General features: G+C 48.3%; 1 protein-coding gene across 2 annotated transcripts in view; it reads right to left on the bottom strand.

The window, feature by feature from the left end:
* The window catches only part of CAPZB (capping actin protein of muscle Z-line subunit beta), a 62,931-nt gene extending 48,971 nt beyond the window's left edge, over window positions 1-13,960 (bottom strand). For both annotated transcript variants that reach the window (XM_066563987.1, XM_066563986.1), the window contains exon 1: window positions 13,844-13,960. In XM_066563987.1, coding sequence (XP_066420084.1) covers window positions 13,844-13,846 — 3 coding nt within the window. In that variant the 5' untranslated portion in view covers window positions 13,847-13,960. The remainder of the gene's footprint in view (window positions 1-13,843) is intronic.
* Between the last annotated feature and the right edge of the window lie 10,053 nt (window positions 13,961-24,013).

Genomic DNA, 24,013 nt, shown 5'->3' with positions numbered 1-24,013 from the left:
TATAATATAATAAAATATAAATATAATAAAATAAAAATATAGAATATTATATATTATCTAATCTAATATAACATAATATATGGTATGGAATATAGTATGGAATAAGGTATGGAATAAGGTATGGAATAAGGTATGGAATAAGGTATGGAATAAAATAATATGGAATAAAATAATATGGAATAAAATAATATGGAATAAAATAATATGGAATAAAATAATATGGAATAAAATAATATGGAATAAAATAATATGGAATAAAATAATATGGAATAAAATAATATGGAATAAAATAATATGGAATAAAATAATATGGAATAAAATAATATGGAATAAAATAATATGGAATAAAATAATATGGAATAAAATAATATGGAATAAAATAATATGGAATAAAATAAAATATAATATGGAATATCATATAATAAGGAATATCATATAATAAGGAATATCATATAATAAGGAATATCATATAATATAATATAATACAATACAATACAATACAATATAATATAATATATCAACCTTCTGAAACATGGAGTCAAGATTCTCATCTCTTCCCTTGTCCTGGAGACCCACAAACACCCCATCTATGTCTCTCAACTTCACCTGTCCTGGATTCCCATTTGTTAATTCTTCTGTAAAATCACATGCTGAAGACCAGGTTTCTTACCAGGCCTCCAGACAAAACACTTCCATGGAATTTTTGCCATTACCCAAGAGAGGCTGCTGCTCTCTGGGCAGGTCTCCCAGGCTGGGCTGCTCCCACAGCCAAGCTCTTTGAGCTTGCAGCACTTCATGAGCTCAGTGTTTACCTGACAGGAGGTCCCTTTCCACCATTCCTGCTCCATCCGGCCCAGAACCTCCTGTGGAGGAGCAGGGAGTTCAGACACAAATTCTAAATGAAATTTTATTACAGCTGAAGTCACTGAAGGATTTAGAGATCACAGCAATCTCAAAAGACTAAAAATATTAGCTTAGATGAAAGCTCTTTAATAAGTTTCCTTTAAAGATGTTTGCCTATCTAGAATCTCCACTTAAGCACCTGTTACAGCATTCCCATGGCACTGCCCCAGGGAAAAAGGTTATGAGGATGTCTGTCCTAGTTATTTTACAGCTTCCTTTGTCTGCACCTCCTCTTCTTTTTGGTCTCTTGGCTGTATTTAGCTTATTTACAAAAGAGAAACCCTCTCACAACAGCCACAGGTCTCTGGTCATCGGGCACTCTGTGTTAAAGCTCAAATCAGAAAAAAACAGCGCTGAAAAATTAATAAAAATAATTGTATAAATGTGCAGTTGTAAAGGGGCACAGCTGGGCACCTTAGTTTTAAAGGCTGAGTATGGGCAGATGTCATTCAGTGCAGAAAACACAAATAAAAAAATCCCAGGTAGTTACTACAGGTATGGAAATCATGAAAAATGAAACAGGCAGCAAGCTGGACTTCCTTTGGACTCCCACCTGCTGTGCCTAAAGCCCAGAGCTCCGTGGGCACAGGACACTGTTGTGCTGGACTCTGCAGCCCTGGCACTGACCAAGGAGCTCTTCTGCACCAGGAGGCACAACCAGAGCCTCCCCAGCCCCAGCAGAAACAGAAACACTTCACTGGAGTGTTCACCTGTTTGCTCTTTCCAACAGACACCAGCACTTGGCTGTGTTACCACAGGTATTCTGCATTTCTAACATATTTTTCCAAGTGCTTTTGACTGCATACATTTACAGAAACCCACAGGCTTCATTGCCAAGTGTGGCAATGGACAGTTCTCCACTGCCAGTTACCTGAGACTTCACCTCTATTCCATCTTCCAGGAGGGCTTACACAGACCTGCAGCTCTCCCCATCCCAAGGCCATTCCACTTGACAGGAGGTAAAAGACTCATTTAAAGCTCCTGGCCTGGCAGTCTGCAGGAATTTGGTCCCTTTATTACAAAGCCCAGAGGACTGAATCTTCCTCCACACCTCTGCTGCGACACTCCTGCCCATCTGAGCCTGTTATTGCTGAACACAAACAGAGCTGGGCAGTGTTTTCAAACAGAAACCCAGGCTGGTTTCACTTCTGGGCTCTATTTCTGTACTAGCCCCACTTGCAACTCCCTGAGCCAAGAGCTGAGACAGCTCAGTGCTACAGCAGTGGGAGCTCCTCCCACTTCAGCCCTTCCTGGGAAATAAAAATAAAAAATAATAATAATAAATTATTATTATTATTATTAGTAGTAGTAGTATATATATTTATTATTATTATTATTATTATTATTATTATTATTATTATTATTATTATTATTATTATTATTATTATTACTATTACCACCACCAAATCTTTTCCACCAGCAGACCCAGCACAACATTTCTGTTCCAGGCACGATGGTGCTCCCAACCTCCTTTTCCATCTCTGCCATCAGCTGAGAACAACTGGGGGACCCAGAAATTACTGCAGGTGAAAACGCCACACCCCTGATGTGACAGATAAACATCTTGGAGACACTTCACACCCAAGTTCCAGTCAAGACCAGCACCTGAAAGGTTACCCAAATTCAAAGTACAAGCAGAATCGCAGTGTTCAGACAGCAAAAATATAAGGTAAAAACCTCAAGAGACACTGCAAGCAGAACATCTGCTCAATGCCATGCAATTCAAAGCAACCACACATCAGATCACTCTGGTCACTGGTCAGTTTACAGGCAAAATATCTCTGTAAATTAATCCAGGGCCAGAAGTACACAACCTGCAAATGACTCTTTTTCCTTCCTTTCAAGCTGCAGACATACTCAAGATTGTAAATCACATATTTCCTGTCAGTTCTCCCAACAGGAATGTCTGACTAATGTTTCAGCTTTGTGGTACTACAACACTAAGTTTTTTTAATTGAAACAGATACCCAGCTTCCCCTCCTGCTTGTCATTTTAATCCCTGCCAACTTCCAGAGCTGCAAGGGCAGAAGATTCCCTTTTCCAATTACACAATAGGATAGCATTACTGCTAGAAGCTGCAGCAAGGCTTGAATTATTGTAACCCTTGGGTAATAAAAAGTACAGTAGTAGTATGTTAGGTTGCAAGGTTCCCTTCTCAACTGTCAGCATTCACTTTTTAGGATATTGGATGGGAACTGTCTGACCTGGGAAAGCCCAGAGAAGTTCTGCACTCATGACATTTCCATCAGCTGCACATATTCCTCGCAATCTGTTTTTCCACATGATTTTCCCTTGACTATTAACCCTCCTCTGGCAGATCCTATCTAAAACCATTTGTAATGGACTCATAAATCACAGCTCTGTGACAGCAAGGTGTGCTGGAAGAAACAGCAATAGCACAGTTAGGAAACAATCAAAGGTAATAAAACCTGAACACAGACTCTGCTGTGGACTGTCATAAAAGGTCAAAGATTATTAAAACACAAGACACTGATGCAGACCTCATTCTCCTTCTCTTCAGCCACTTTTACCTTTGTCTGGTTCTGGTTGGGATGGATGCAGTGGTTTTTATTATCTCCAACACTTCTGAGCACATGGAATGCTCAGAACGAGCTCAGCCCAATTTGCTGTGGTCAAGCCCAAACAGCCCCAAGTGCTGCCACCACTCCTTCCAGGAATACCAAGGGAGAAGGATTAGAGATTAAAATAAAAGCAAGAAGTGATGGATCAGAAGGCTTTAGCAGAGGCTGCTGTGCTCTGGCTCTCCCAGGTCCCCTGTAATCTGTATTTATTTACAGAGCAATTGTACAAAGTCACATCACAGCTTCTGAGTCAGCGAATCCTCCTTGGAGATGTTCTCCTGCACATTATTCACCTCATTCTGCAGTGCTCCAACTTTTGAGTACAGCTGAGCACACAGCAGCACTAGCCTCAATTAATGACTGAACACACTCTCACACCTTGTTCCCTGAGTTCAGGTGTTGGTGTTGTACACACTGCAAACACAGCCAAAAAACCCACAAAAACAAGCAGCTTTTGTCCTCCATTGCTCCAGGAATGGAACTCAGGTGAAATTCAGAGGGACCTCTTTGAAGAGGTTCTCCAGGAACAAGTAGCTCATACATCTGCCCTGAAGCCTCGTGAAGAGGAACTAAAACAATCCATGGGCAGGAGAGAGGCAAGGCAGCTTCACTTTCTTTGGCACCAGGGTGCTGCTGCCACAGGACACTTCTCACCATTTCAGGCTGCCAGCCCCGCCAGGGCAAGTCCTGCACAGATTAAAGGAGCAGCAATGGGCTTCTAGGGCAGCCACCACAGAGATCTCCTCCTCCTCCAGACAAGCTCAAGGATCAGTGTTTTGCCAAATCCTTGGTGATCCCTTTAGCCTCCAGCAGCTCCTCCAAGCATCCCTGCAATCAGCTGGGCCTGATTTCCCTTCCTCATCCCCACCTCCAAACCAGGCCAGTTCTCTGCCCCCAGGACAACTCCAGAACAATTACCAAGGGGGTTCTAATACACTGAAGGCACTCCCTCCCATCTGTGAGCTTCTAAATAATCCAGAGCTGCCTGCAGCCTGATCTCAGGGACCAACCAGTTGTTCAAAACATTTTCCACCCAGGGAGAAGGAACTACAACCCCTGACAGCCTGGAGCAGGGCACTTGTCTGTAATTCCCTAACTGTTCACAAGTAAGGATCAGGCATCTCCAAGAGCCCATTCTGCAGGTGTGGCTGTTTTCTGTAGGTGTTTTCTGAGCAGATGCAGTTCCTGTTAGCACATCTACAGAGGTGCACAGCACACAGGGAAATATTAACATTTCCTTGGCACCTCCTTCCCAGTAAGGATGGCACAAACTTGGGTCTACTCTCCAAACTAATGTATCCCTTTAGTTTATATAAATCCAGGACAAGTCTCCATCACGTGCCCAAGGAAAAGAGCCATCACACACCACCAGAAGAGCAGGATGGAGCAGCACCAAGGCCTTCTGGGAACAGCTTCTCATGCCGACCTTTTGCCAGGATCATTAATGATTTCTGCACTAGCATTTGTCTTCTGGGTAACAGAAACAATGTTTTATTTATTAAACTTGTCATTGAACATGACAATGCAATTTACTGGCTTTCATCTGGTGCCAAGAATTCTCGTGAAGCATAAAGTTTGCAAAAAGTCACTTCCCAGTAAATCGTGGCAGTGAGTGACTATGCAATGTGCTAGCCCCACATGAAAGAGGAAATGGGGCTACAGATAAAACTTGCACAGATTGCAAAAAAAAACCATGCTTAACTTCTAATAAATGGATTAAAGACATTGAAGTTGCCTGTAGAACTGACCAACTTTGCCAACAGGTTTTATGATTAATGTTACTGCACAGTAGGGGATTTTCCCCATTTTAAATCTAGATTTCACAAAAATAACATTTTCTTTGTTAGCTCTAACTACAGATAGGAAATCTTAGCTAAACAAAATGCAAATAACCCATTACAGCACAGCACTGAGAGACAAGAACTTGGCCTGATTTTGCAAACTCTTCCTGAGGCAGCTGCAACACCTGGTTTCACTACCAGGAGGGATGAACACAAATGTGTTTGTGCCCCAAAATGTTTTGAAATCACCCAATGCAGTAGGTCTGAGTCAGTTCACAAGTCTGGTCACCTATTTTTCACACTGTTTTCCTGCCTTCCACTCAAATCTTCTGAGGAAGAGCCCCAGTCCATCCCTAGAGAAGGGCTGCTTAATTTTTACAGGGGTCACTTCTTTCATTTTTTTTAATTGAAACTATAATTACTACAAATACAGCAGCTCTTGAGATTCAGCACTGCCATTTGCCATCCTGACCATCTGCAAACATGTCATTTGTGATGCTTTCTTTTAATCCTGCTAATGCCCAATGACCTTTTCAAATGCTCTTTTCTTCTATGCACTCCTGTTTGCTTCATGTTCCAATCAGGCTGGTCACAAAAGTTTTAGAACTGCTCAAATAAAATGGAGAAGTTTTTTTTGTGCAGAAAGAGCAAAGCTGGGCAAGTTGGTCTTGGCCTGACAGATCCAGGTTCTCCTTCCAGTCAACTGCAACTTAAATTCAGTTTTGTGAGAGATCCCATCAAAAACATTTGAGAAAAACCACACTGCAGAGCAGCAGGGAGCATGCACTGTACCTGAAGGTGACAGCAAACAAACACCCTGTGCTTACTGCCAGCACAACTAACACACTGTCAACATCCCAAACTCAGGATCTGCTCTATCCCAGCTCTCTGTGGAGCCAACAGCTGCCTGGCATTAGGTGCAAACTCAGCACTTTCCAGCTCCTGGAGGCTGCAGCCAGGGTTGTAAATTCAGGAGATAACTCTGGCAAGTAACTGGATGCCTGGCAAGGCAGGCAGAGAGGATCTCTCATTAGCCCTCTTCCCTGAAAGTTCTCCCATTCCTCAAAGGTCAGAAAAGTAGGTTAATATGCCTTCTGCTTGGGTCACACATGACATAGCTCAGTGACTGCCCTGCAGGGCTCCCAGCAGTCCAGTTCTGCCCCCAGGAATTCAAGGTTTAAACCAGGAAGCTCCTGCTTTTGCACACCTATAGCCATAGGAATATCACACCTAACCACATATTCACACCTGCCAGCATTCCTTCCTTTGCTGGAAGTCCCAGACCTGCCCATCCCTGCAGGTTTTTCATGCCTTCCTCATCACTTCTGAGCCCACCTGCCCTGCCCTCCATCACACCTGCACACAGGCAGCCAGCGCCACACAGGCTCTGGGCCATTCCCAGCAGGGCTGACACTTTCTGTGGGAGCAGGCCTCACCTGGCACACCCGTGCCAGCTTCAAGCCCCATCAGGTTCTTCCTTCACTCCCACATGAAGCTCACAGTTATTCCACCTGGCCACTCTGCACCTTACCAAGCTCTGCATTAGCCCTGCCTGGACTCATGGCTGCCTGAAGCTGCTCTTGGCCACCCAGTGGAGCACAATCAATGCTGAGCCAAGATCACACCAAAGCTCTCTCAATGACACCTGGATCTGCAGGGTGGCAGCACCTGGTGGATAAATACAGCTGTAGCCAGCACAATGCAGCTGATATTTTACCTCATTCCTCCATTTCATGCCTCTCTCCTCCCTTGAATTAACACACCAAAAGCCCCATCTCTTGTTTCCTGAGCCTGTCTCAGGTTGCAAGCCCAGGCTGGCAGCCAGGCCCCACTGCCTGGGCCAGCAGAAGCTTTTTAAATCCTGGTATTTACCAAGGCAGAAATGTCCAGGGAAGGCAGGTAACACAACATCACTGTCAAACTCAGCAGTTTGTCTAATGGAAAAGAGAAAAAGTATCACCTAAAGAAACACAAACAGAACTCCCTGAGAGAATAAAGAGTATTTTATTTATGGTGGCTTCAGGCAACCACTAGGCTTCTGTCTTCAGTGCAGTCTCAAACATTTTTCCTTCCACACAAAATCCTCTTACTTAAGTGCTGTTTTCAGCCTTGTTTCAGCTGATGCTGCTAAAACTGTGAGCTCCTGAGTTCTGCTTTCACCCAGGCTCCTAACACACCCACTTTGCAACAAGGACGTGATTGAAATGCCAAGGCAGTGCAGCAGCAAAGGACTGGGCTCCACTCTGCGTGGAGGATGTCCCCTCCAGGGCCAGGGAAGGACAGTCCCCTCCAGGGCCAGGGAAGGACAGTCCAGTCCCCTCCAGAGGACAGGGAAGGACAGTCCTGTCCCCTTAGATCAGGGAGGGACAGTCCAGTCCCCTTCATATCAGGGAGGGACAGTCCAGTCCCCTTCAGAGGACAGGGAGGGACAGTCCAGTCCCCTCCAGGGCCAGGGAAGGACAGTCCCCTTCATATCAGGGAGGGACAGTCCAGTCCCCTTAGATCAGGGAGGGACAGTCCAGTCCCCTTAGATCAGGAAGGACAGTCCAGTCCCCTTAGATCAGGAAGGACAGTCCAGTCCCCTTCAGATCAGGGAGGGACAGTCCAGTCCCCTTCAGATCAGGGAAGGACAGTCCAGTCCCCTTAGATCAGGAAGGACAGTCCAGTCCCCTTCAGATCAGGGAAGGACAGTCCAGTCCCCTCCAGATCAGGGAAGGACAGCCCAGTCCCCTTAGATCAGGGAAGGACAGTCCAGTCCCCTTAGATCAGGGAAGGACAGTCCAGTCCCCTTTAGGCCAGGGAAGGACAGTCCAGTCCCCTTTAGGCCAGGGAAGGACAGTCCAGTCCCCTTAGATCAGGGAAGGACAGTCCAGTCCCCTTTAGGCCAGGGAAGGACAGTCCAGTCCCCTTTAGGCCAGGGAAGGACAGTCCAGTCCCCTTTAGGCCAGGGAAGGACAGTCCAGTCCCCTTAGATCAGGGAAGGACAGTCCAGTCCCCTTTAGGCCAGGGAAGGACAGTCCAGTCCCCTTAGATCAGGGAAGGACAGTCCAGTCCCCTTCAGATCAGGGAAGGACAGTCCAGTCCCCTCCAGGTCAGGGAGGGACAGTCCAGTCCCCTCCAGGTCAGGGAGGGACAGTCCAGTCCCCTCCAGGTCAGGGAGGGACAGTCCAGTCCCCTTAGATCAGGGAGGGACAGTCCAGTCCCCTTAGATCAGGGAAGGACAGTCCAGTCCCCTCCAGGTCAGGGAGGGACAGTCCAGTCCCCTTAGATCAGGGAGGGCCAGGCTCTGCAGCAGGGCTGTGACACCTGCACTCCTGTCCCCAGGGGCTAAACCCAGAGCCAGGGCTCCCAAACCAAGGCTGCACTGAAATAATGCAGGTCCACTGATGAAACAGGAATTAGTGAGGTTTAATTTGCATAGAGCAGGAATAAAGCAGGCAACTTCTGAGCAGGGCAGCCAGATAAGTCAAGTGCCTGCAAATCCATTCCCTAATTCTCCAGGCCAGCTTGGAAGGTGTGGCACCAAGAGCAGCAGCTCAAAGCAAGCTGCATATTTCCTTCTGAAGCCTAAGAGAGGGAGGGAGGGCAAAACAGCAGCACCAGAGAATACAAGGAAAATAATCTAGTGCTTGGTGCCAAGGCTCAGACCACCACTCCAGGAAACACCAGGTATTACCTAATGCAACTAAAGGCATTCTAAATAGAAGATCATTTTGGGCACAAAACTACAGAATAGAGCCTGTTTTCAGTTCCTCACTCAAAACTTCACTGCATCAAAAGCACAGGATAGGACAGGGTTCCACTGCATCTGGCATTCCAGGGGAGAATTACAATGATTTAGCTGAGAAACAAGCAAAGCTCCTTCCTCAAATGAGAAACCCTCTCACATCAACCACCAGAGCTTTAAAACTTCCTCAATACCACATTTCCCCTCATGCCACACCAAGGAAGTCTCAAAAGCAAATGTCTCATCTACCACACAGGCCAGAGCTCCAACTCCCCAGGACAGCCTGTCTGCAGCATCTGTTCCCATCCTGCTTTAGGACACAGGACTAAGAAGGGAATTTTGGCCACTGGATCAGGTCCAGGACCCCTGAATTATTCAGCTCAAGTCACAAGAGTTTCACACCCTCCCAGTGTTTCAGTCACACCTTAACCAGGGTTCCACTGTTCCACTCCAGTGCTTGGTCACTTCTCAGAGGAACCCCTCAGTCACAGACTATTCAATATTTCAGAAGGCATCACACCAAAGATGAAGAAAAAGATCAGTTTATACTCCAGTCTGAAGTGGCCACACCCCCACTGCACTGGCCTGAGCTCCTGATCTTCAAGTTAGAGAAGCTTTTTAATTATCACAACCTATCAGCAAACATAATTTGGGCTAAAGCCCAACTAGAGAGAGCAGGAAGCCTGGGAAAAGCTTGTGTTGGTCAGACATATTAATTACTCCTTCAGGGATGAAGCCTCTGCTGCAAGGAAATTCAAATTTGAAATCCCATGTTTTTAAGTGAGGGTTTTCTTGCCCTTATTCCTGGAAATGGCAAAGGCTTAGGAAGAACTGAAGCATACACAAGCTTTGGGCCTTTCTCCTTGCATTAAGGAGAGACACAAAGATTTATTTGCTTGAGGCTTTTTAAATTCTTCAGGACTCCCAGCATGAATCAGTGGGAAAGCAGGAAATTTTATAATGCACTTTAAAAATCAGTTTATGAATCACTTTAGAAAGTGATTGACTAAAACATATTGATAAAAACAGAAGATCAGCATCTCTTTTGAGTATCTTCTACTTCTGCAATCATCATCTCCTTCACCTGCAAAGAAAGGTTATTAAAGCAGGTTGGACCAAAGCAGGGTAAAACAACAGGGCTGAGCATGGACAGGGCTCTGAGCTGCCTGCTCCAGGGAAGGTGTCTCTGCTCACAGAGGGGGCTGGACCTCATGGCCTTAAAGGTCCTTCCAACCCAAACTATCCTGGGATTCCACAGCCCTAAACTAGGTACAGGCACCCCTCAGAACCTCACATTTCTCCAGTAAAGCTGCTCTCTTCAGGAGGCACTGAAAAGAGTTTTATTTTACCTGAGGTGGGTCAGTCAGAGTGTGAACAAGCTCAAATGGCAGCAAAACACTTCTCTACAAGTTCAGTTTGCAGGGTAAGGAGCTCCTTGGATTTGACCAAACACTCCACAAAGGGCAGGCACAAAGACAAACAGGGGCACTGGCTCTGCCCATCCAGGCTACAGAAGCATCCTGAGCCTGAATTTGAATTTTAAGGCTTTGGGGTGACCTGACTGGGGCTTTCCAGTGCCTGAAGGAGCTGCCAGGAAGGATGGTGACAGAATATGGACAAGAGATGAGGGACAGGACACACGGAATGGCTTCCTACTGCCAGAGGGCAGGGATGGGTGGGGAGGAAGGAACTGTCCCTGGGAGGGTGGGCAGGCCCTGGCACAGGGTGCCCAGAGCAGCACTGGAACTCCTGGAAGCCCAAGGTCCAAGTGCAGGTTGGATGGGGCTTGGAGCAGCCTGGGACAGTGGAAGGGATGCAATGGGATGGGCTTCAAGGTCCCTCCCAGATCAAACCATCCCACATTCTCTGATGCACCAATGGCAAACTGAACCATCAGAGAGCACTGGGGAGTGCTGGCTGATGATGATGAGCACCCCGAGCTCCCCAGCCATCCTTCCCCCAGGGAAGTCAGGGATGGATGGAAAGCAAAGCTGACGGCTGTGGAAGCAGAAATTGAGAAGGGCAGCATTGTCGTTTTTCCAAAGCAAGTAATTTCTCAACTCAACTCCACTAATAAGAACTAAAAATAGTCCCCCAAAAGAGCTGAGATGCACTTTCATTCTGTTTCACCCCCAGATGTGAACCAGTCCCATATCAGTATATACATTTACTATAGGAGGAAATCCTGTTTGAACAACTTCAGCTGCTGAATGCTTTCCCCTGCCCAGTAAACCAGGGGTGAAGCATCACTGCAATGGCAGCACTGCCCCTCCCAGAGAGATCCTGTGACTTGATTATTTTGGGCATTTGCTGTTTAAGATAATATTTAGCTAAGCTCACACACTTGGCTTGCCCAATACAACACAGACTCTACAAAACAGCTGAAGTTGGTGTTTCTCAAAGGCATGAGGTGCAAAGGACTTGCTGTGGGTACTGAAAACATCCCCACACCCCCACAGCACATGGTGGAGGTCCAAAAGGGACACGACCAGGTCACAGATGGGCCCTGATTGCAGACAAACAACTCCTGTCCTGAAAATCTGAGTGACCCTGAGCAGCACACGAGGTTTGTGTTGGTGTCACTGTCACATCACACACCCTGGGCTGTGCTTCACTGCTCCTTATCTGCCTCACAAATCCTAGATGGATGATGCCCAGCCAGCACTACACTAGACAGTCTGAATTTATGGATGATTAAATCATAAATTTTGCTAAAATTGTCCTCTTTTTCCTCAAGAGTTGCATGCCAGAAGAAATCCCTGCTAACATGATCAGGCCAGTTTACATAACCTGGAAATGAAGGGTTTTATTTTTACAAAGAGTAACTGGATTCCATCCATTCATAACCCACAATTCCAGAAATCTCAGCAGATCCACTCTCCCAAGTCCTGCTTTGCCCTGAACAGTGCATTCCATTTATTTTTAGCACAGGAGACACCATCCATCCAGGCAGTTTTCAAGCTTCATGTGTTGCCCTGCCCTGTTTCCCTGAGCACCTGACTGAAATGTGGGCACAGCTCCGAGCTCTCCAAGGAGACAAAGGTTCCCAGCTCTGCTCTACACAAATGTTGGTAACCCTGAGGTACCAGGAAGGTGTTTCACCCAATATCCTGCACCACACCAACTGCTCTCTGCAATGGAAAGGCCATTCCATCCTCTCAATGCTCCACTTCTGGTCTCAGACCACTAAAAGCAAAGATCCTGGAAGAACCCTAAGCACTGGGTTTGCACATGAGTTGAAACTGGAGGCTGCAGGTTCATTCCTGGACTCCACTCAACACTGGAAACCACCACAATAGTGTTGGAAGTTCTGATCCAATTTCTCCTATGCCCAGTGGTCTCCACAACTAAACAGGAAAGAACCAGAAGGCAGCAAAACCTGGTAACACTCAGGAAATTTCCAAAGCATTTGTGCTGTACCTCCTCCAAACAAGTGGCACAGTTACATTTAAACCCTGACTGGATTCTCCTAACAGCACGTTTTTATGTCCCTTCAAAGAAGTTGGTACCACTGCTGTTACTTTCCAGGAAGCCTCCTTGTTTTCTTTGAGCTCTTTTCCTGTGACAATTTTTGCAGTGGTATAAGTCAGGACAGTTTGCTGGAATCCCAGTTTGAGATTCCAAGGCAGGTCCTGCACACACAGATGTCAGTGTGTTAAAATCAGGCCCACAGCTGGAATGAGATGCTCTGTGCTGCCAGAACTCAGGTACAGCACCTGCTCTTGTTTGAACCAACACGGAACAGAACTTTGATCATAACTGTTCTTCACCTTTCACCTGACATTAAAATCTTTATCCTGCATGATACTGGTGGCTCCAGCTCCAGAGAAAGAACATAAGGTATTGCCTCTGAAATTCCTATGGATGAAGGCAAGAAGTAAAGGATTACACTGGTGTGGTTAAACAGCCTTTACACTGCTGTAGAGCCAGGCCCTGGGTTGATCTTTTGTGAGCTAAACACATTTGAACATTGTTCAATTGTCATGCTGGAAAACCTGACTCACAAATCCCCAAGAGCATGAAGTGATGTGATTCCCTCCAAGTGACTCCATGCCTGAGGAGGCTCGGGAAAAGCCCCTGTGCACAGGGCAGGGAGCAGAGCAGGGCCCGGGCCAGCTGCTGGAGGCTGCTCCCTCTGCACAGCACCAAAGGGAAATCGAAAGGGTTCGTGCCCCGGGCTAATCCATTCGGGAACACAGCGAGGTAGATCATTCCACACTGCTGGAGAAACCGGAGCTTCTCCGTGGCAAAGTTAAGCTCGCAGCCCTGTGGAGGAGCAGCACCCAGGGCTGCAGCCCCTCTGCTCTCGGCATTTCACAGCTCCAGGCGAGCCCAGCACACGCAGGCCAGAGGCAGCTCCAGGCGGGGGACACAGCCCGGGCTCGGGCACGGGAGCCACGGCCACGGGCCCGGCGGGGGAGACAGCCCGGGCTCGGGAGCCACGGCCACGGGCCCGACGCTCCTAGCGCCCGGGGCGGCACCGTTCTCCGCCAAAGCGGAAGCATTGCCCGTGTAATTCTACATCCTTCCCCCTGGAAGCACCGCCCGGTACCGGGACCGGAGGTCTGGCAGTGCCCGGGCAGCGGAGCCCCGGGCGAGCCCCCCGCCCCCGGGCCCTGCGGAGCGCCGGGCAGAGCCTCCGCCAGCCCCTCCCGGCAGCGCCCTCAGGCCGGGCCAGCCCTCCCTGCGTCCCGGCAGCACCGCCTGGGCCGTCCCTCCCTCCGTCCCCGGAGGAGGCCGGGCGAGGCCCCCCGGTGCGAGGGGGCGGTGTGGGCGCGGGGCCCGGCGCGGGGAGGCGGTGCGGAAGGGCGGGGACCGCGGGCAGGGGCGCGGGGCCAGCCCGCTCTCACCATGTCGGCTGGGCGGGTGCGCGGGGCGGTAGAACGGCGGCGCCTCCCGGTCCGTCCCTGTCGCTTCGACGCCGCGGCCCGTCCGCTTCCGCCGCCGCCCGGCAGTGAACATCCGGGTCAGCGCCGCCGGCCCCGCCCCCGCTCCGCTCCCCGCCAATCAGCGCGCGGCTCGCCGGCCATCGCCAAGTATGGATGCGCGGCGGCGGGGCGGGAGGGCGGGGCGGAGCGAACCACGCCACCGGCGCGGGGGGGGGGACGCGGCGCACGGCGGCACCAACTGCGGCGCGGGGGTGAGCGCGACGGCCAATCAGAGCCCGAGGCCGGGCCCGGGGGCGGGGCCTGCGGGGGGCGCGCCCGCAGCTCGGGCCCGGCCCTCAGTCGGTCCCGGAGCCTCTGCGCGGGAACCTCGCTCCCTTAAACGCACTTGTTCAAGTTTAAACCAAAGGCAGCACGAGGCAGGCGGGTTGCACGGCAAACGCCGCCCAGAAGAGGTAACGAGTAGCAAACTCGTAACTCTAAAGCTGCGTTTTACACAGGTAAACTGCACTTTACACATGCCTGTAATGCATCTGCTAGGTCTGAAGTGACGTGGAAGAATAAGCAGCCTCCAGCTGCTTAAGGCCAGGGGTAATTATTAATTATTTTTAAAAGGAAATGATAAATTATTTTAAAAGGAATTATTAATTATTTCTAAAAGGAAGTGTTCGGTGTGGGCTGGGAGGTACCTGCTGCAAGCCCGGCAGGTGCTGACACAGCTGGAGGCCTTCAGGGCTCAGGCAGTTGTGCCAGGGATAACGGGATCTCAGATTTGTCAGCGTTCAAAGGGACCTCAGGGGACACCTAACCCAATCCCCCACCAAGGCAGAGTCCCCTGGAGGTGACCTGAAGCAGGATCTCCAGAATCAGGGTATATGTACTAATAAAACATTTCTATTTTGCTCAGAGTGTCCCAAAATAAAGCATTTTTTCCTATTACTGGAGTAATTCCCACTACAGTGATTTCAGGTAAGACATCCCAATTGCAGACTCCTGACCTGTCCTCAATATGGGAATCTCAGAGCTACACCACACAATGATCCCAGGAAATCATTAGGATTCAATAAACACCAACAGTTTCCTCTGCAGCTTCTTTTGGAACAGGTCAGGCTGTGTTTAACCCCAGTTTTATTGCCAGGACCCCAAGAAACCCCAATTGGGCCTCGCTGTGCTGCAGCCTGGGCCCTGGGGAGCCAAAAGCCTTTCCCTGGGTTTGATGTAGGAGCTGGGAATTCCAGCATGGGGTGAAAAAATGGCTTTTCCTTGGGTGTCACAGACTGGGGTGTCATACAGGACTGTCCCTTGGGTGTCACAGGGCAGTCACACAGGGCTGTCCCTTGGGTGTCACAGACAGGGCAGGCACACAGGGCTGTCCCTTGGGTGTCACAGACTGGGGTGTCACACAGGGCTGTCCCTTGAGTGTCACAGACAGGGCAGTCACACAGGGCTGTCCCTTGGGTGTCACAGACAGGGGTGTCACACAGGGCTGTCCCTTGGCTGTCACAGACAGGGCAGTCACACAGAGCTGTCCCTTGGGTGTCACAGACAGGGCAGTCACACAGAGCTGTCCCTTGGCTGTCACAGACACAGGAGTCACACAGAGCTGTCCCTTGGGTGTCACAGACAGGGCAGTCACACAGGGCTGTCCTTGGGTGTCACAGACAGGGCAGTCACACAGAGCTGTCCCTTGGCTGTCACAGACACAGGAGTCACACAGGGCTGTCCCTTGGCTGTCACAGACAGGGCAGTCACACAGGGCTGTCCCTTGGGTGTCACAGACACAGGAGTCACACAGGGCTGTCCCTTGGCTCTCACAGACAGGGCAGTCACACAGAGCTGTCCCTTGGCTGTCACAGACAGGGCAGTCACACAGGGCTGTCCCTTGGCTGTCACAGACAGGGCAGTCACACAGGGCTGTCCCTTGGGTGTCACAGACACAGGAGTCACACAGGGCTGTCCCTTGGCTGTCACAGACAGGGGTGTCACACAGGGCTGTCCCTTGGGTGTCACAGCCAGGGCAGTCACACAGGGCTGTCCCTTGGGTGTCACAGACACAGGAGTCACACAGGGCTGTCCCTTGGCTGCCACAGACAGCCCCAGTTTCCAGGGAAGCGCACAGCTTGGCCCTGGATCGGGTTACAAAGGCAGAGACAGGACTGCAGCACACGGATTTGCACCACAATGGAGCCCATGCAGACAGAACAGCTCTCAGTGGTGGCAGAAACAAAATGAGCCCGGAAGGGTGGAGAGAAAACAGTAGAACGATGTCAGGACAAACAGGAGCTGTATTACTGCACAGAAACACAAACCCACATCAAACTCCATCCAGAGCCAGTACCAAACAACCCCAAAGGTGGGGAATTATCCTTCAACATCTGCGAGAGCAGCCACATGACCTCAGAAGGCTCAAGAGAGTCCAAATTCAGTTCTTTGCCACTACTTCTCAGCCTAAACTCCTTCAATCTGCTTTGTAAGATGAAGCAATCCCGAATGGCTCTGTTTTGCTGCTCCCAGATCCTCCTCCAGTCCTTGCATTCCCTCTGAGCTGCCTCCCAGCAGTAATTAAGAAAAGCAAACCTGTTCATTACAGGCCAAATTATTCATTCTTTTTCCAGGGATCCACACATCTCATGCTCCTCAGGGCTGGGAGGCCAGAACTGATAAATTTGAAAATGCCTGTTCTAAAATTCCCTCTTTCGGTCACAAAATTAATGCAAAGCACTCAATGACAACTCTACTTGTAGCAGCTTTCAGTTTTGAACAGAAACAGCTCCTGGAGCAGCACAGCAATAGCACAATTAGGCAGCCCAGTATATTTCAAACAATTTGAGCTCTAAATGAATGTCAAGGCCAAGAGGATGTTTTTCTTAGTGGAAGAAATACAAGCATCCTGGATTTTGTTCTCCTGCTAATAGGTATAAAGAAGCATAAGCAGCTGCTTTTTGTTTTCCCAAGAATATTTGCATTAAGAAGATCTGCAGATTCATTTTGAAATTGATGTCACATCTTTTTTCAAATGAGGACCAGCTGCTTGCTTTGCTTGTTTATAGCAGGCCATGTTTCAGGGATTTTTTGTTGTTTGTTTATTAAGATGTAGAACCAGACTGCTGCAGTTTGGTGTGGGGAGTGGATCCCAGCAGGCAGAAGGTCCATGACTGTCACCACCATCCCACCTTCCTTTGGGATTTGTGGAGGGGTTGGCACCAAATTCAGGGCTATTCCATCATCCAAGTGCTGTGAGGTGGGTTCCCTGTGCATGGATCACCCACCTACAGGAAAGAGCTCTCCAAAGGGCTCCTGCAGGCTCTGCCCCTCTCTGAAAGGAGGGACTATCAACAAAGGAAGCAAACAATGATGTCAGATGCCATCCTAACGGCCCCACAACATCAGATTCATGTGCAATTAATAACAAGGCTTTTGATCCTGCAATCAGCAGCTCTAAAATCCATGTGCTTTCCCTGTACATTTGATTACATTCGAGGAAGCAAAAGGATAAACACTTATTAGCATTACAAAGTACTTTTCACATTCAGCCAGAACTTCCTGAAGCATTTGTGGTCCAGCACGATGTGGTTTTTATTTTATCCTCCTGCATGTGTGGTGAAATGCTATTTGTTTTGTTTATTCCAGCATTTATCCAGGACCAAGGGTGACTGTGAGAACATGCTGAGGAACAAGGTCTGAGAGAAAACCTTCATGCTTCACTGAATAGTCATTTTTTGTAATAAAGAAAGAAACATCTTTTTTTTTTTTTTTGGTCAGATTGCCCATTTTCTTTCATGGCACTTGAAAGATATGTAAACTTTTATTAGGAGTTCTCATAAATTGAATTTATTGCTGCAAGAGTCTTCCAGCAATGGTAAAGTTTAGCTTGCTGGGTTTTATTAGTCAGAGTCATTAAAACAGCAGCATCACTTGGTTTGAGGCTGAAAACCAAGTGTTTCTTGGAAACTAATATAGGAAAAAGGTACCTACAACACTACCCAATGTCTTGGAATTCTATGTTCAAGCCACAGATAGTTCTCACTATGGAGATCTTTGTACACAGTGTCAAAATAGCACACAAACAATATAAAAGATCCCCATCCTGAATCCAAAGCAGCTTTGCTGAGTGTATTCTTGGAATTGAAAAGTTGTTAGAGTTTCCCCATTTCCTGCATGAACTGATGAGTAACTCCAAATACCAGGTTTAATGAAAAACAACATTTCACCCATTTAGTGTGAGGTTTGAGGCATTCCCCTCCCTGCACTAAGAATGTTGAACCAGACTTTTTTCCACTCCACCAGCACCCAGGCAGATCTGCTCCTTTGCTCAATGGAAAGGATAAACCCAGCAGCAGCCCAAGGTGTCCATGCACTGCAGGACTGCTGGGAGCCCTCTGTTCCAGCACATCCCACTTAGCTGCAGATCCCAGGACACTGTTCATTCCTCTTCTTGCAGCTGCTCCTTTAACTTTGTATTTTCACCTCAGAAAACTTGAGAGACAGAGTCTTTACCAAAGCAAAGAGAGTGTTGAGGGCATTCTTGTCAAACTCGGTCATTAACTAGCAATAATGTCCGGGGCTTTTCATTAAAAAAGAATCAAGGGGAAGCTGATTAAACACAGCAGAAAGAAACAAAACTTTCCATTCCTTACTTTTTCCTTGACACGTTGCACTTCATTTGAAGCCTGCTAATATACCAGCCAAAAGAATTGTAAAGGCCTGCCTGGATTCTTTCTTAATACAATGGTCACAGTTCAGTAGTTAGAATCTGTATGGAATTAGCCAGAGACATGGACGAATGGAAAAACGTAGGAAAAGGCTAAAATCCAGCACTTGTTCATGGGCTTACTCATTAGAAAACCTCATCAATACAGCACAAGTTTTCTCTTTCTACTATTCTAAAAAATGATCACAAAATACTACACAGAAAATAAAGCCATGAAATGTCAGAGCACTGCTTTTGCCTGGAATTTCAGAGCTGGCAAAAACTCAGGTCAGTGTTTCCATGCAAGTGCTCTCCTGCCGAGCTTTTTGGGGCAAACCTCATGTTCACAGCAAAAGCAGCCTAGAGCACAATCAGCACAAGGAGCTGTGCCACATCTTGTCCCATTTCTCCAAGTTCTGCTTCAAGCAGCCACACCTGACAGCTGGAAGCAGCAGCACACACAATCCAGGCAGAGTGGTGTGGAAATGCAGCAGCAGCAGCAGCACACACAATCCAGGCAGAGTGGTGTGGAAATGCAGCAGCAGCACACACAATCCAGGCAGAGTGGTGTGGAAATGCAGCAGCAGCAGCACACACAATCCAGGCAGAGTGGTGTGGAAATGCAGCAGCAGCACACACAATCCAGGCAGAGTGGTGTGGAAATGCAGCAGCAGCACACACAATCCAGGCAGAGTGGTGTGGAAATGCAGCAGCAGCAGCAGCACACACACAATCCAGGCAGAGTGGTGTGGAAATGCAGCAGCAGCAGCACAGAGCGTGCTCATGAACGTGGCTCTGGTCCCCATGCACAGCCTGAGGGTGTGATGGTGCTCACAGGGATCCCAGGACCAGGGAAGAGACCAGGAGCTGACTCCATGTTTCAGAAGGCTTGATTTATTATTTTATGATATATTATATTAAAACTATACTAAAAGAATAGAAGAAAGGAATTCATCAGAAGGCTGGCTAAGAATAGAAAAAGAAAGAATCATAACAAAAGCTTTGGTCTCAGACAGAGAGTCCGAGCCAGCTGGGCTGTGATTGGCCACTAATTAGAAACAACCACATGAGCCCAATCCCAGATGCACCTGTTGCATTCCACAGCAGCAGATAACCATTGGGTACATTTTGTTCCTGAGGCCTCTCAGCTCCTCAGGAGGGAAAATCCTAAGGAAAGGATTTTTCCTAAGAGATGTGTGTGACATGAGGGGTGTTCCACTGCAGCACAGGCTGTCCCTCCTAATGAAGTCAGCTCAGCCTCAGAGCAATGCTCACCCCACAGCATCCAACTGCTGCCCACAGAAAATCAATAAGGACAGCACAGGAGGCTTAATGGAGTTGCTGGCACCTTTCCCACTCCAGGGCAAAGTCCTGCTGAGGAGGGGTTTCTTTCTTCTCAGACTTTTTTTTTGTTGGTGTTGTTGCTCAGAGAGCTAAAAGGTTTTCAAAGAGAGAAAGAAGCATCAGTGTCTGCTGGTGAACGTGGCTTATGTTTGGAGGGAAAACCCAACACATCAGAATGGAGTTTGAGAGCTGGAGGTTCCCACCCAGGTCTGAGCTCTCTGTAACATGAAAGAATTGTTCTGGAAGTACAGGAAACAGGGAGTGGGGGCCCACACTGAGGCTATGTCAACCATTACAAGCAGATAACTCCTACACTGCTGCCTTCCTGTGCAGATCTTGGCAGAAAAATAAATAAAAAATTTATGTGTGGGAGGTGATTCATGTTATTTAAATCTATGGGAGAAGCTGCATGTGTATTCTTTGGAAAAGAGGATACCAAGAGTGTATTAGTATCCAGTGGGGAAATAACACAAGGGATGCTTTAGGAGTCTTTGAAAAAGTAGGATAAGAGGTGATATTCTCATGCTGGGAAAGGTTCAAGGTTTAAAGGAAACTTGCTGGGGACTTTTGAAACAAAAACTCGTCCTGCTCGATGGACAAGCCAGAGGTAACAGTTGAAAGGAAGTCTGCTCTGTTGAAAAGGGTTTGAATTCCAGGTGGTGCAGCTCCAGAGGAGCTCCTCACCTCCAAGTGCAGCAATGGAACCACAGAACCCTTCTGGTTGGAAAAGCCCTCCCAGACAGTCCAGTGCAAGCTGTGACCAATCCCCACCTTGTCCCCAGCCCAGAGCACTGAGTGCCACATCCAGGCCTTCCTTGGACACCTGCAGGGATGGGGGCTCCAAACCTCCCTGGGCAGTTCCAAGGCCTGAGCCCCCTTTCCATGGGGAAATTCCTGCTGTGCCCACCCTGAGCTCCCCTGGCCCAGCCTGAGGCCGTTCCCTCTGCTCCTGTCCCTGTTCCCTGGAGCACAGCCCGGCCCCCCCAGCTGTCCCCTCCTGGCAGGAGCTGTGCAGAGCCACAAGGGCCCCCTGAGCCTCCTTTGCTCCAGGCTGAGCCCCTTCCCAGCTCCCTCAGCCTCTCCTGGGGCTCCAGCCCCTTCCCTGGACATGCTCCACCCCCTCCAGGTCCTTCTTGTGGTGAGGGCCCAGAGCTGGACAGAGCACTGGACATGCTGTCTGCATGGATCTTCCACAGGACACCAAGGAAGCAGCAAATTTGAAGATTAATAATGGTACAAATTCATCTGAGATCCCCAGTCCTGCCTCTGCCTTAACTGATGGCTTTCTGCTGGAAACCCAGCCAGTGTCCAACTCCTATGAGCAGTTCTTAATTCCACACACAACTCAGCCAGGTATTGTTAACAAAACCAGGGATCCAAGGGCTGAACCTGCTTCACCTAGAAGGTGACTTCCACCAGAGAAATACAGGGCTCATTTTGAAGCTTTCTGGCTTCATTTCCTCCATTTATTCATACACTTATTTACTGGAAAGAAAGGAGAGGAGAGCACAAGGGAGGGAAGGAATCCTGGGACAGCACATGCTGGGCTGTAAAATGCAAGGAAGGTTTTTCAAAACCGCATGTTCCAAACATCACCTTGGAGTCCCACAATAATAAATACTTGATATTACACTGCAAGGGCCCAACTGCCAAGTAACTATAGCAATGAAAAGAAAAGCCTGGCTTTGGACACATTCCCTCCTGCCTTAATTTTTCCCTGGGGTGGGGAAGGGGTACAGAGAATGTGCTCTAGATCCTTAATGGATAACATTTTCCAGAGCCCCCTCTGATCACTCAGTGACTCTGGGATTTAAAAGCAGCAGAGTGATTTCTCCAAAGGAAGCTGAACATTCAAAACAATTACCCTGAACTATTCCATCCCCTTGGAAAGGGTTTAATGCACCAGGTCCTGAGGTGAGGCTGTCAGGATCCATTGAGACACAGCAACACAACCCTTTATGAAGTGCCTCACAATGCAGCTGCTCACCAGTGCTTCCTTCATCCCAAAAATCAGCGTTTTCCAGGGAGCCCAGCAGCCTGAAAATGAGTAAGTGTGAAGTGAGACTACACTGGCCTGCACTGAGCATTTGTTTTTGCCAACAGAAGACCACATTTCTGGGTTGGTTTTAAACACTGCCTTCTGGAATTTAATTTTCAGGATGAAAATTAAATAATTATTTTGGAGGCTTCAAGTTATCTTTCCCCTCATGATATTTTCCAGAGCTGTTTGGAAACAGGAGGGTGGAGCTGGCACCGCTGGGGCAGTGGTTTCAGAAAGCACTTCTGGAGCTATTTGGGGAAAAAACTGCTGGATCATGTTGGTATTTTTATAAGTAACTTGATGCGTGGTTCTATTTTGGATACCAACTATGCAGCAATGCAGATTGATTTGAGCAAATTGCAGGGGGAGGAAGAGAGAAAAGGAAGATCCCCTTGCAGAACAAGGGCTGCCTTCTCCAGGGAAAGCTCCTGAACCTCCAGGGGCTCAGTTTAAACAGTGCCTTTTAAGAAAAGTTCTTTAAAAGCCATTTAGATTTTATAAGGAAGAGAAAATAATGGTTAATTGTGATTGTTCTGTGATATGTGAAGGAATTGAACCAAACCAATGAAAAGTAAAACCTTTCCATCCTGACTCTAGATCAAAACCAGTTGTACTTTTAAGATAAATTAAAGACCTATACCAACAATAACTTAATGAAATGTTTGCCAACTTCATTAGTTTCTTCCTTCTGTTTGTGGCTTTAGTCTGTAATTGACTTGCAAAAGAATTTCCAGTTTTATGAAGCAGCAGAGCCTCCTCCACCTCCATAAAGAAAATTGAACTTGAAGAAATCAAAACAAGTAATCACAGCTAAAAATTGCCTCCCAGTGTGAATGGGGACATCAGCACTTGACAAACACTCTGGGGTTTTTTCACAAGGCTTCTAGAGGATGCCTTCCAGGCAGCCTACACACCATTTGCAACACAAGAATTCATTCTAGGAGGTTTGGAGATATCCAGAGTTGTTGCTGGCTCCACAAAGCTGTAGCAGGCTGCAGGATGGGCTGAGGCCCCAGAGGTCATTGGGAACACTTCCCACAACCTCCTCCCCCAAAATTAGGAAATATATAGGTACATATTAGGAAATATATAGGTATTTATACCTATAGAGTGAAATTAAAAAATATAAAAATATAAAAATATACCTAAGAGTGAAATTCTTCCCTGTGAAGGTGCTGAGGCCCTGGCACAGGGTGCCCAGAGCAGCTGTGGCTGCCCCTGGATCCCTGGCAGTGCCCAAGGCCAGGTTGGACAGGGCTGGGAACAGCCTGGGACAGTGGAAGGTGTCCCTGCCATGGCAGGGGGTTGGGACTGGATGAACTTTAATATTCCTCCCAACCCAAACCATTCTGCAATTTTGTGATTCTCATTATCAACCTACTGTGTGGAATAACTTCTTGAATGGGACCGAATGATCTTGCTGAAATTATTTGGCTTCTCTTCTCAAATAAACAAGAATGTGGGGGCCCCAGATCGCTCTTCCTGGGACATTGATAGGGATTGACACCAGCTGTCACACACCTGTATCTCATTTCAGGCCCTGAAGAGCAGCCGAGGCCAGAGAGTAAAAATCCCAGAGTTATTAGGGCTGGAGGGGATTTCTGGAGATCATTCGTTTCAACCTCCCTGCCAAGGCAGGCACACCTGGGGCAGGTGACACAGGAATGCGTCCAGTATCTCCAGCGAGGGAGACTCCCCGCCCTCCCTGAGCCCCTGTCCAGAGCTCTGCCACCCTCCCGGAGCGTTCTTCTCCTGCTGAGGTGACGCAGGAGCTGTGCAGGACGTAGGACAGGGAAAACCTACACGGGAGTGTGTGTCCAGTGCTGTACCCACCGCTGCAGTGAGAAACCCGGCCCTGCAGCACAGCCTGGCTCTTACCATGGATGAGGCGAGAGCCCTGCGGGCAGGGGGGCGGCGGGCGCGGGCCCAACACGGGCGCCTGCGAGGAGGGAGGGATGCTGCCATAGCCTGAGGGAGACGAGGACTAACAAGGACACAGCGGGAGCTCTAGACGGAGAGAGGGAGTCCAGGACGGGCTGGGGACGTGGCGAGCCCGGTC

The sequence above is a fragment of the Molothrus aeneus genome, chromosome 21 (genome assembly GCF_037042795.1).
Source record: "Molothrus aeneus isolate 106 chromosome 21, BPBGC_Maene_1.0, whole genome shotgun sequence".
In the NCBI taxonomy this organism is placed as follows: domain Eukaryota; kingdom Metazoa; phylum Chordata; class Aves; order Passeriformes; family Icteridae; genus Molothrus; species Molothrus aeneus.
The sequence above is the reverse complement of the archived record's forward strand: the minus strand, read 5'-3'. Positions and strand labels throughout refer to the sequence as shown.